This window comes from Taudactylus pleione, unplaced genomic scaffold (assembly GCF_031769625.1).
Source record: "Taudactylus pleione unplaced genomic scaffold, aTauple2 ptg001592l, whole genome shotgun sequence".
In the NCBI taxonomy this organism is placed as follows: Eukaryota; Metazoa; Chordata; class Amphibia; order Anura; family Myobatrachidae; genus Taudactylus; species Taudactylus pleione.
The window spans coordinates 565,296-579,187 of NW_028285989.1; the positions used below are offsets into that span (position 1 = coordinate 565,296).

A 13,892-nucleotide genomic window follows, 5' to 3' on the forward strand; every position below is an offset into this window, starting at 1 on the left:
CTATCGGCAAGGAGATCGCAACATGTGTCTGCAAGTTATGGATCATAGAGAGATAGGCATTGAAATGTACTTTGTAATGTAATGTTTATTAGCCAGTTTAGACTTGTTCTTCGGCGGCAAAATGCACACAAAGAGCCGTTGGAGGGCTGAACTACTACAATACAAACTGACCTATGGGCTGTATTGTTATGGAAGATCCACGAGCAAGAACCAATGGGATTATGCCAACTCGTTCTATTGTATTGCCTCTCTCTGTAAGGGTATATATTCAAGCGCTCTATTTCTGGTAGTTAGTCATCATTTTCTTTCTGTTGGTGGAGGCTTCACATTTGATGCCGGGAGATCTGGATCCAGAGCGCTTGCGTATGTAACGACTGTACCTTAATGTATGTATAATCTTTTGCGCTAAATTGTGTTTAGATCAAGGCGTGTAACTGAATTTTTTTATGTGAATAATAACTTTTTGTGCTTTGGAACCACACTCAAAGTCTGGAAAGCAATTATTTATTGTGCGACTTGCAAAGCTAATTAGCGACTTTAGGGTATAAAGATTATCAGGAATTCATACTGTAGATATATAATGTTAGGTAGACACCAGATATTAAGACATTCAATAGGTCGACAGGGAAAAAAGGTCGACTGGGACAAAAGGTCGACACACTAAAGATCGACATGTACTAATGGTCGACAGTGACAAAAGGTCGACATGATTTTTTTAAAAAAATTTTAAGGGTTAGGCACTTACTGGAGGGTTAGGCACTTACCCCCACGGTTAGGGTTAGGTACTTAGCCAGATGGTTAGGGTTAGGCACCAAGAGGGAGGGTTAGTTTTAGGCACTAGAAGGGACGGTTAGGGTCAGGCACCTACCCCAACATTTAGGGTTAGGCATCAAAGGGTGGGTTAGGGTGAAGATTAGGGCTAAAAAAATGTAATAAATAATGTGTCGACCATTTTCATGTCGACCTTATGACCATGTGAACCTTTTGTCCCTGTCGACCTATTGTATGTCTAACATCTGGGGTCGACCTAGACATTGTCTATCTAATTACTGTCTATCTCTTATACCACACCCAGTTAAAGCTCCCTTTGTTTGTGTTCATATGTTACATTGTTATATTAATATAGATATTGAATACAATGTTTTCTGTTCCAGTTTGGCTATTTGTTATTCCACCTGCAGACATTTTGAGGAGTGTAGTAAGAGCCATGCCATAATGCCAAAGGTTGGAAATGTTAAATGTGCGGTTACTTGCATCATGACCTCTCTGTGAGCTTTAAATACATTTTCAAAACAACCCATAGGGTTAAAAATTGCAGAGGGAAATATCCATATAATGCAAATCAAATGTAATTTAATAAAAATATCTAACCTGCCAAGAATAGCCACTGATAGCTGCCTCCTCTTCATCAGTTGTAATTCCCTCATAAGGACCAAAGTGTGTTCCTTTGGGAAGCTTGGTGCCCTCATTCCAAACGCCTAATCCAGCTCGTGGAATCCCAGAAACTCTGATTTTCATGGAGGGGGGCAGTGTAAGTGCTGCCCTTCTATCAGTTCCCACTTCAACTACAGTGTCTTGCATGAAAATTGGGGCACCATGCTCTTCACACTCATCAAGGAAAAAAGACTGACATTCTTCGCAGACTACAATGCAAGAAGTGACAAATGAAAATTAAACATTTACAATATCTGAATTTCATACATTCAACTCAAATAAGGGGATTAGATGACATAAATTATTCTAGAATTATTCTAGGAAGTCCATTCAAATTATAGGCTGGATGTAAAAATTAGAATGTTGTACTTATGTTAAATTATTTTCTCTGAATTTATTGTAGGGAATAGAATTTGGGGATGTAGAGCCTCAGCCAGGCGTTTGGTTCTTAAATAAAAATCTGCCCAATGTATAAAAGCCTCCTCTTCTATATCTCCACCCTGCGGTGTACTCAGGGCCAGATTAATAATGGGGCTGATGGAGCTACAGCTCCAGGCCCACTACCAGAATAGGCCCACAGAAGCATCTGCTGTGTGGGCCGTTACATAGACAGGAAAAAAAATTCCGTCTTCATTAGCCTGCCAGTCCAAGGCCAAGCACCCTCATCCCCAGCTGCAACCAACACCCCCCCCTTGCCTTGCTGCTGCGCCGGGAGATTACAAGCTGGCAGCATAGACGGTGGCACAGTAGAAGGCTTAATTAGCCTTCCCTGCACCACTAATGCACAGTGACTCGACGCCGCCTCCATACCGTGTGACGTCACTGCGATGCCGTCCCCCACCACCGTGCCCAGAAGTATCCCGGCCAGGTCCAGCAGCACAAACACAGGCTCAACAGACACAGCTGCTTTTTGAAGGCGACCCGGCAGCGGCAGGGTGTCTGATCCTCCTAACTGAGGTGAGGTGTCTGTCCTGCCGCCTGGCTGTTTTTTCTGATCATATATATGTATGGTATGCAGAGCAGGCTATGGCAACAGGGTTTAAGAAATATATTTATATACATATATATATATATATATATATATATCATACTAGCCTACTTTTGAAAAGTAGTTTGCTGGGGCGTGGCCAGCACCACCCAAAAGGCATGTCTAGATCCATCTATTGGTGTATCTATTACCACGCGCCCACACACAGTAATAGGACCCCCCCACACACACACACAGTAATAGGACCCCCCCCACACACACACACAGTAATAGGACCCCCCCCACACACACACACAGTAATAGGACTCCCCACACACACACAGTAATAGGACCCCCCCACACAGACTCACATTAATGGTCCCCCCACTGACACACACACACACATTAATAGACCCCCCACACCCCACACACACACTCTCTCTCATCCCCTCACCTGTCCTCTCCTGCAGCACCACTGACATTCATGGTTCTTGCTGGAGCTACAGTGAGCTCTGATCAGTCACACAGCTCCTCAGTCAGTTCAGCGTAGGCTCCTCCCCCAGCTGTCTATCCTCCCTTATGGCTGGGAAGTCTGGGCTGGTCAGGGAATGCTGGGAGCATCAGTCTCTCCCAGCAGTCAGTGTGTGGCCCATGTGACTGTCAGCTGTGCAGGGGGCGGACCTGGAAGGCATCTTCGGGCTTCATAGCAGACAGACTCCCTGCCCCTGCGTCTTCCTGTATGCAAGCCTGGGCCCCATCGCGCATGCGCATGTAGGATTTCCTGCAGGGCAGTGGGGAAAGCGGGGGATTGCATATACATTGCAGGGTAGCGGGAGCTCCCATCTTAATTCGGGAGGCTCCCGCAGAAATCGGGAAGGGTAGGCAAGCATGATATATATATAGAATATATAGTATACTCTATACATAATATATACACCTAATATGTACCTAATGGGTCATGTTGGTGGGTAGGTATTATATATATGTATACTGATATAATGTGTGTACATGTTTCTGTAGTACAGTATTTGTAACTATATATGCATATATATGTATATATAATATATAAGATTAATATATGTATGTGTATGTATTATAAATAAATATATATGTTTATATATTATATATTGAGAGCATGTATGACTTTTGGATGTTGGAAACAATTGCAAAAAAGAGCGCAACATTTACATGAGATAGGCATGTGCATAATTAAATTTTTTGTCAGGGTGCATACAAAATTTAGGGACTCATTTACCAACAAGTTTTATCATCTCGTTGCATACGATAAATGGTTCTCCAGCCAGTCAGCTCCCAACTATCATTTTTTTAAACAGGTGACAGTTGGGAGCTGATTGGCTGGAGCACCATTATCATACGCATACTCTTTGTGAGTGATAAAACTCATCGATAAATGAGGCCCTTAATCCTTACCAAGCTTAATGCCTACACTGCCCTTTATGCTAAAGGGAGTTTCCATTTGGCTAATTCAAAAATCTGTGCGCCTGCAAGCAGGAAGCCGCTCCACCTACTGTTCCTCTGTTCAGAGCCACAAATGTCATCATTAGTACCGGCACCAGGGAAATTGAGATGGCTGAAAGTAAACGGTTAGCTATGCCCTCCATGGTGCTAGCCACACCCCTCGGCACAGACCACACACTCCACATCACTGGTCACACCCCCATATCAGAGGCCACACCCTTTGCAGCATCGCATCACTCAATAGGCCCTTCATAAGTTTCAGCTCCAGGCCCATGTGGACCTTAATCTGGCACTGGGTGCACTCCTCTATTTACTGTACTAAGGAAGCAAAGAAAAGAATCGTTTTGAACAGAAATAAATAGAAACCAATTAGAATTTTTAACAGAAGAACAAGAGCGTAAGGTTATGGGACTCCTTTGTGCATGACATCATGAAGTCATACTTGCCGACTATCTGGCTGCTCCTTCCGGGAGGGAGCAGCCAGATTGGCAGACCAGGTTGCGTGGCCAGCAAAAGGAGGCGTGTCCGGGCGGGCTGAGGGCAGTTTGCGGGTGTGACAGGAGGCGGGGCCACATGATCGTGTCATTTTGGCCCCGCCCCCGCTACACAATGCCGAAAAAACAGGCATTGTGAAGCAGGGGCGGGGCCAAAATGACGGGAATTGCGTCAGCGCCCCCCCGCTGCTGGGGTTTAACAGGTACTGGCAGGGGGGAGACAGGGGATCGGCAGTGCAGCTCCCACCCGAATCGGGAGGGTAGGCAACCCTGCATGAAGTTGCACATAAGGGGGCCGGGGGCACCCAGAACTGCAGTAGTTCCCAGAGCGTTTTCAAGATCCTCCTGGAAGCTGTAATTATGGCAGGGTGACTGCCTGTAACATCCAATGGACACTACAGGCAGCACTACCGCTGCAATATTGGCTGCAGAGTGCTGTTTCAGGCACCCTGCAGCCAGAAGTAGGGGACCGGTCGCACACCCCTAGTTACTGCCCTGTCATGAAGAGGGGTAGGGCCGAGATAAAACGATTCTTTGAGAATTGTGTCTTCAAAACCATTTCACTAGGAAGGAGGTGAGATGTGGGAGGTGAACAACCATCCCTGGAATCTGTGTCCATCCAATGGACACTACAGGCAGCACTACCGCAGCAATACTGGCTGCAGAGTGCTGTTTCAGGCATCCTGCAGCCAGAAGCAGGGGCCATGGGGTGGCGACGGTGACGACCAACGGTTGCACAACCATAGTTAGGGCCTAGATAAAATGATTCTTTGAGAATCATGTCTTCAAAACCAATTCACTAGGAAGGAGGTGGGATGTGGAAGAGTGACCAACCATCACTGGCGTCACTAGGGGGGGTGCAGGCCACACTGGGTGACACCATCCGAGGTGGTGACACCAAAATAGCAGAGCTGCTCTGCTATTTTGGTGTCACCCTGTCGGATGGTGTCACCGTGACATTGAGAGAGGCAGGGAGAGATGTGGGCTGCCCCAACAGCTGCAGGAGCGCTGGGGAACTTAAGCCTACTGTGTGCCGAGAATGGGAGGCGGTAACGCCCCCAAGATCGGCACACAAGGGGGCGTGGCTTTGTGAGGCCATGCTCCTTCCCGCAAAGCCATGCCCTCTTTTGGCGTGCGCATGCGCGAGATCTGGCCAGCGACGGGCGCTCGCCGCTACGGGTCTCGCACCAAAGCAGGGCGGCTGTCAATTGCGGGCAGGGGGGGTGGCTGGCCAAACGGAGGTGTTCCCAAAGGAGTGATGTCAGTGGGTGAGCTTCCGGCTTTATAAGAGCCGAAAGCTCACTGGGGTTTGCGGGAACGAGACCCTACCACAAGGGTCTCGTCACAAGCCGTGATGGTCGTGACCATCGCGACCATCACCTGGCCGATCGCTAAAGCTGTGGGTGGTCACCAACAGCTTAGGGAGCGGCCAGGAGGCCGTCTTTAAAAAAACAGGGATGCCCTGATTCAGAGTGAGCGCTCTCAAAGAGCGTCCGCCTCTGAATCAGGCCCACTGTTCCTTCTTGTTGGGGAGTGTCACTGAAGTGTCATTGGCAATGAGGTGCGTGTCTTCCATTCTCGTTCGCAGTGTGCGTTAAGAGATGGGACATTTGATTCAGACAGATCTTTTGCAACCACCATGGGCTGTGTAAGTGCCGATGCTAATAATTACAACTACATATGTGTATGGAAAAACAGTGGGCATGCAGGGCCATCCATCTGCATGAGGAAGAATGGATCTTCAACATAGACAGGATGAAACTCGCATAAGGTGATACAGTACATCTGAGTATCAGGCCCTTGATGCAAATCTTGGAACCAATTACTAGCACAAGATATGAACCATACACTCAGCAATATTAACAAACAGCACACAAGCCATTAAAAATATTACTAGACTTACTCTGCATCTGTACTGAAGTAAAGTAGAAAATGTCTGTACACACTAGTGAGAGAGGAGGACACCATACATTTGAACTGTTGCTCATGAGAACAACAGGAAATAAACTGAAGGGAATCAGTATGATATGGTTCGAATTCCGATAGCGGAAGCCCGGCAGGGGTGAAGATCCAGAATGTCCAAAGGTAAGTATAAAATAACTTAATTCTACCCCCTAACTCTCCTTTAGGGGTGCCTAACACTAACCTCCCCACCAAGTGCCTAACCCTAACCCCCCACTAAGTGCCTAAACCTAACACCCCCTTCCCCGCAGACTAACCCTAAGTCTCCAGGGGGGTGCCTAAACCTAACCTCCCCCCAGGGATGCCTAACCCTAAACCCCCTTCCCCTAGCCTAACCCTAACCTGCCGGGGGGTGCCTAACCCTAAGTCCCCCTGGAAGCCCCTAACCTAACCTTCCCCCCCAGCGGCTGTCCGCGCCCGGCTTACCTTCGAACTGTCGGGCTCCCAGCGTAGGTCTAGTGAAAGGCGTTGAGATTTCGACGCCTGTCATTAGACCCTTGCCGGGATTAGACAGCCGGGAAGCCAGCGGTCGGCATTGCAACCATCGGCTTCCTGACTGCATCCCGACTGAAGACAGCAGATGTAGAACATATAACATTGTCTTTTAAAAATAAGCATTTGTCATCCAGATTCTATCATACGTTTTAGGGGTACATTTACTAATGTGAGAGTTTTTAGTGGAGATGTTGCCCATAGCAACCAATCAGATTCTACTTAACATTTAAATAGCACCTTCTAGAAGATAATAGCTAGAATCTGATTGGTTGCTATGGGCAACATCTCCACTTCTAAAAACTCTCATTCTAGTAAATTTACCCCTTAGTCTTTTCTGCACGTTATATTAATATTATGGAATGTTAATGCATGGCGCATAAAACCAGAGAGACATACACAAGAAGTCATCATCTTCCATGTCATTCATTTCTGTGTATATTTTTCTTTCTTTGTTTCTTAGACTGTGAGTTCGGTAGCCCTGCATCTCCTTATCATTGCATGCGGAACAATCTTCCCTATAAACTGAACAAAGACACATGAATACGTATGTAATACTCATTAGGGAAGTGGTGGCATAGTTACTAAGCGGTGGCTTAGCAGTAGTTCTGGCTGCAATATTCTGCTTAGTAAATATAACCCATAGTTCTTAAAATAATCAATGGCATATCAATATCGGGAAGAGACCCACAATATACCTAATCTGTCAGTAGGATCTAGGTCGCTAGCTTAGGTTCTATGTCCTGAATTAGGGGCATATCTATAATGGGTGCAGGGTGTGGGGTGCACACGGGGTCCATGGGGGGCCCGCAACACACACCCTGCACCCATATTATTTAAAACTTACCTCTCTGACGTCCCGCGCCGGGTGTTAGCGTTGTACAAAAAAGCCGGAAAAATGCCCGCCACAGCCATTTTTCCGCCGTTTTGCACATGCGCAGTAGACTCCGGGCACACTCTAGTGCCCAGAGTCTACTAATGGTCCAGTGGCCGGCCAGCCGCGTCAGTCGGCTGCCGGCCGCTGGGAAGAGAGGAGGGGGCCCTGGACGGGGAATGCACACGGGCCCCCTCCTCTCTAAAGATGCCCCTGTCCTGAATCCACATAGGACTCTGTGGTAGAATGTAATTTTCTATAGTTAAGAGGATTTTGTAAACATTAAATTCATTTCCCCGATTCTTGTTGGGAGACACTACTACCATGAGGTATAGACGGTGATGTAGGCGCTGGCCACTTAAGAGTTAGGGTTCATAAATTATACAATATAACAGATCAGTATGGTGCGGTCAATGAGCGGCTAGTTCAATGGAGGTTGTCAAGATCCAATAAAGAAAAGGATACAGATAAAAAGATGAACAGCGCTAATAAGGATTGGGATTCAGATGGGTAGGAAACTACTGGTAGCTTCAGTACAGTATTCAGGTGATATCGTAAATTCATATTCAGTCAGATTGTTCCATCACTCCTAATAAACTATAAATTCATAAATACATATAAGTAAAATACATGACTGTATATACGGCTTGGTTATAAAGAGATTATTTATTGCTGCCTTCCATATAAAATGGATAAGGTAAAATCACTCAAATCAATGAACATAAAACAGAAAAAAATCTAATATATATATATATATATATATATATATATAGATAGATATAGATATGAAAAAAAAAAAATAATTTTAATAAAAAAGTGGTGATATGCAAAAGTATGCAGGAGAGTAAAGAGTCAGTATAAAATAGGAATCAATAGTCCTGATGAATACGTCGAACACATTGTATATACAGTATATTAACAGTCAATGGCCTCAATATATGTAATCCGGCATAATATCCAGCTTGGAAATAGTTACCAGCCTTGAGGCAGACTGTCACATCCTAATATTAAGCAAGAAGTCCTGTCAGTGGGGGGAATGAGATGATGAACATGGCTGGAATGAAACAAATACAAGTGCTAGTCCGGAATATCCAAATGAGGTCCCAATGGTGTGATGATCGATACAAATGGGGTGATAAACGCGTTTCATAGTGGTATTCCCCACTACTTCCTCAGTAGCATTCATAAATTATAACTGAAACCATGAATGTAAGAGCAGAACCTCAGTGGTCCCCAAAAGGAATCAGAAATGAACTTAATGTATGTACAAAAAAATCTTCTTTGCTCTGCTCCTACTCCCTACTGGGGGACAATGCTACCAAGGAAACATTTCTAAGCTGACCCTAAGTTAGCATCGTTACACACAAAAAAAAATCCAAATGGTAAAATCGGATAAATGTATGGACTGAGGACCAGGTGGCTACCCATCACAGCGGCTTGGCCAAGACCCAGTGACGTGCCACCCAGGAGGGTCTCACTGATCTGGTAGAGTAAACAAAGATATCTTCTGGAATCGGGTTCCTGAGCTGATGTAGGGCTGATGAATAACTGCTCTGATACAACAACCAGTGATCTGCAAGCCAATCTAATTTCTGAGTGTCATAAAGAACCAGACAAGAAATAATTTTTCATATATACTCATGTTTTAGTCAAACAGATATTCAGCTATCTGGCCATGTTCAGTAAAAGAAGCAATGATCTCCTGTGGTTCCAGTATGCTTCAGAAACTGTGACACCACATTAAGCTGAAAAGTGGTTAAACTTTCAAACACAAGACAGACCAATCATCGTAAAATACTATAAAAGGGTGACTTACAGCACCCATCTCAGAAAATCTCCTCGCAAAGGCAATAGTCAATAGAAAAAAAAGATCAGATGGTGGGTCCTTCAGAACCGAAAGCACCAAACAGTGGCTTTCAAGAACAATGTCTGATCATTGGAGATTAAACTAAAGTAAGGTCACAGATTTGGCCTTGTGAACTGTTCTAGATATGAAAGTATGGTAATATATATATATATAAATATGTGCACTGGATGTTTATGGATGCTAACAATATGCTCGGCCTCCATGATGCTGATTACGAATATCATTGATTCCATCTTGAAAAGGTCCACCCAATGTAAACCTCTCCAAGACTCCCAACACCCACCAGTCTGGAGAGTAGACTCTCTATTTGCCTCTTAAATCCAGGAGACAGCCTCTCACCACAACATAAGCAATACAAGGTCTGAGCCAAAGTACTCATCAGGCTACCACCACCAAAGCTGACCTCTTGGAGTCAATCAATTCAGCATTAATGAATGGACCTCCTAGGCACTTGGAAACTAACTTAAGAAGTTCTGCTAGGGAAAAAAAACTTCAGTCTGCGGATAATCCTACTGCAATCACTTAAAAAGTTGTTTAGATCACATATGTAAGGCTATAGAAATTCATGCAAATGCTAGATTAGGCGTGACTGCTGCACCTGCTGGTACAGCTGGTCCTCTACATCTTTGAGTGAAGCAACTCCCCGTATAAGAAGATTAGTAGTTTTAGAGAGCCAAATTATGGACATATCCAGTTACGGTGACTGTTCCCAATTAGTCTTCTCACCTTTCTGCAAAGGATAAACTATTGGAAATTATGTGGTATGAGAAATTACTGATCTAGTCTGAATCAAGGTTCTCCAACTGATGTACGAAATGAAACAATCTTCGCCTTCATCTTTAGGATATCGCTGGATGATGACTGAGGATTCTCTATATCTATTATGCCCAATCCTGAAGAACTGTGGCAACTAGTTCCTCTATATTCTGTCCCCCAAGAGAATCCACTTTAAATGTAGTAGTATCCTCTCTAAGTCATCTTGACTCTGAAGTTCTCCTTCCTCCTCTGATGAAAAATCAGAGTACGAGTTTTCAGCAAAACTAACCTTTGTGCAATTTGGAGACCCCAGGAACCTCTATGAGTCTTTCCAAGAAGAAAACTGCTTACTCTAATCCCAGAGTAGATCTCTCCAAGGACAACTCCAAGGAAGCTGATACAAAAGATGTGCCCATCTCTACTACTCACAAAGCAGTAGTCGATACAGACAAGGAAACAGAAGGGTTATCACTTATGTTTTTCTGATAAGACATACAGTAGATTGGACCAGGGTCCTTGCAAAAGCAGGGACCTGCATCATAGTTTGGTTCATCTCAGGATGTGCTTCATAGCTTTCAACCTTACAGGCAGTATATCGGGAATGGGGGTCCACCTGTCCATTAGACAATTTAAATTGGCACCTGAAACTGTTAAAATATAAAACAGTATGGTGGCATAGTAGTTATCATTGCTTCCACATAGCCATGAGTTAAATTTCTTAATAGGGCCCATCTGTGTGGAGATTTTATTATCTCCAAATGTTTATATGGGTTTCCTATGAGTGATCCAGTTTCCTCACGCACTCCAAATACATATCAGTAGGATAACTGGATTCTGATAAAATGAGCCCTTGTGTATATGAGTGTGTACATGTATCTTAGGGAATTCAGACTGTAAGCTCATCGTGACAGGGTCTGATATGAATTATATATATTCTCTGCACAGTGCTGCATAAATTGGTGATGTGAACATATAATAAAATCACCTTTCCTCCACCAGCACTTAATATTTATATATATATTAGTGTAGACCATCATAAGTTTTTTTTACTACTAGATATATAGAGATATGTATTAACTCCTGAGACCAAACAATAGTCCCCCCAGGAAAGAACACCTCAGCACAGCCTGTGCACTTCTAATAGAAATATGTAACCCAAATGGATTTCCAGAAAATACAGAGGAACCTTCATGAGAAAGACAATTGTACAGGAGAGTGCAAAAGAATTGTGCTGTCCTACCATAGCTGCAGCATGTGGGACAGAACAGTCAGTGAGAGCAGATTCTGGCAGACTTCCCTCTGAAAGGAAAATACTACCAAAAAGAGGGTGACAAAGGCCTTTCCCTCAGGTCCCTACTGGAAACCAGCCCACTACAAAGGATTCCATCTAATACACTGGTCCTAGAAGTCCTGGGAACCTCTAGAGTAATCCTTAGATTGGGGTAAGGAAGAGAGGTGAGAAGCTTGTATGACTCCACTTCTACCTTGCATATATTACACGCACCTTATTAGGCAATTAGTATAAACTTGATGATTGCTAAGGGGTTATAGAGAGGAAGAGCATTAGAATTTAAGAGTTTGTGAATTTGCTATTTTTTAGGTACCCATCTCTTGTACCACTGTCTATACCCCATGTAAGCAAATTTCCCCCAATTGGAAGAAAAATTAAAATAATAATTTTTTTTGTGCAACTTGCACATTGTAGCCAGTGTTATGCCATCCTCTAACCATGTTCCCTTCAAACTATACTGTTTAGTGAATGTGGATCTTCCTTCATGCAGAGCAGCTTGGCATAAGGAAACCCGCTTCCCCTTATTCACATCCGTATACTTGGCCAACAGGTCTTCATTTCTTGAAATCATTTTACTGTATATGCATACTGAAAGCTGGGTGCATATCAGAAATGAGATGGGCAGATCAAATGTGCAGACATGCATCATATGGGAGACCAAATGGGGGAGATTAATATTTGGGGAAGTCTAGGGGACATAAAAAACATGAGCAAGGAGGAAGCCAAGACACATGGGGGAAATCAAAGGCTGCTTCGTTATTAGTGGCTCATAATGCTGCTGACTTGCAATATCCACAAGTACACTTCAAACCAGCGGCTGTTATTTTTATGTATCAAGTATTCCCTACACCTCTTGGATTGTAAGCTCATTTGGAAAGGGACATCTTTACCTTCGGTTTCATTTAATATTTTATAATTTGTGTCATGAGCCTCTCCATGGACAGCGCTGTGTAATATGTCAGCACTTTATAAATAAAGGATAATAATAATAGGCATGCAAATTATATTTGGAACACCTAATAGGACACACTGGGCACATTGAAGAACCCATTAGGTTGATGAAACATGAGGAAAATCAAAGCTGGGCAGACATGGAGCTATAAGAACGGAAAAGAACTGTAGTTCGCAAAATGCCAGCGCAAAGTCTGTGGACACTCACTTGTATTCTCAACACCAGAACGCTCCGCACTTTTGTTTTCATCATTACTATGACAGTTATCGGATTCAGATGTGACATCTTCTGCTAAGTTCTTGTTTGTAGACTGAGCAGCTGCAAGGCTCGGCTCATCATTATCTTCTCCATCATGGACGGTCTCAGTGTTCTGCAAAGGGAGTGAATGCTTTACTACATCTATTTAATTTATTAAATAAGATAATGTTATTAAAGCATAGTTGTTTTTATGGAAAGCTAATGAGGTAATAAGTTATACAAATGAAAACCATGCGCTAGGAATAGAGAGGCTCATACAGAGATGGGTGTATATTTTATTTATGTAAGAAAGTCATTTTCATACTGCAATGGGGGACAAAAGCTACATAGGCATGCATCCATGGCTTCTTATGTCTGAGCGTCAGAAGGGTGGAGAAAAGGGGCAGGAAAATTAGGCAAAGTAAAGTACTACGAACATATTCACGTATTTGCGACTCAAGAAGACCTGCATGCAGATATGCCTGTGAGGTGTATAGCTAGCTGCTCCTTTGTGGCTGATTGCATACTGATAGCAAAAAGAACCAAGTGCTAATAGAAACTTGTTAGACAATATAATATTAATATAGGTAAAAATTAAAGAACAAATAATAGAAAATATATAAAAGCAGCAGATGAAAAAGATGTGCTTGTGGTAGCACATCAAACATACACCTGTAAAACGGTGAAACACAGACCTTTATTGTTAATCTCTGCTCTAATTAGAAAAGAAGAAAGGACCTGGCTGAAAAGAGTCACATAATCACAACATATCAAAAAATAAATGTAATATCCTAAAACAACAATTAGACCGGTCAAAAATTAATATTTCACATATATCGCAATATTGTACAAAAAATGTTTTTCAATCAATGAATGATGTCACAAGATTGTATCTATAATGTATCTAAAGGAGGTGGATCCTGAAAAAATCTGGTAATATAAAATACATATATGTATAAGTGATACTGGAGGGTTTCAATTCACACCTGCAGTGGATGCAATTTAGTTGGAATCCCGTAACTGGGAACAAGGAGAGATAAAGGGAGGCACTTCTCCAGCTGCAGATAGCGGGACAGCAGCTACCTGT

The 13,892-nt window shown here is 43.4% G+C and overlaps 1 protein-coding gene across 1 annotated transcript in view; it reads right to left on the reverse strand.

The window, feature by feature from the left end:
• LOC148442255 (histone-lysine N-methyltransferase PRDM9-like) overlaps nt 1-13,892 on the reverse strand; it is a 58,273-nt gene that overhangs the window by 21,561 nt on the left and 22,820 nt on the right. Inside the window, 3 exon segments of the mRNA XM_088464114.1 lie at nt 1,372-1,643; nt 7,228-7,353; nt 12,776-12,938. Of these exon segments, the coding sequence (XP_088320240.1) occupies nt 1,372-1,643; nt 7,228-7,353; nt 12,776-12,938 (561 nt within the window).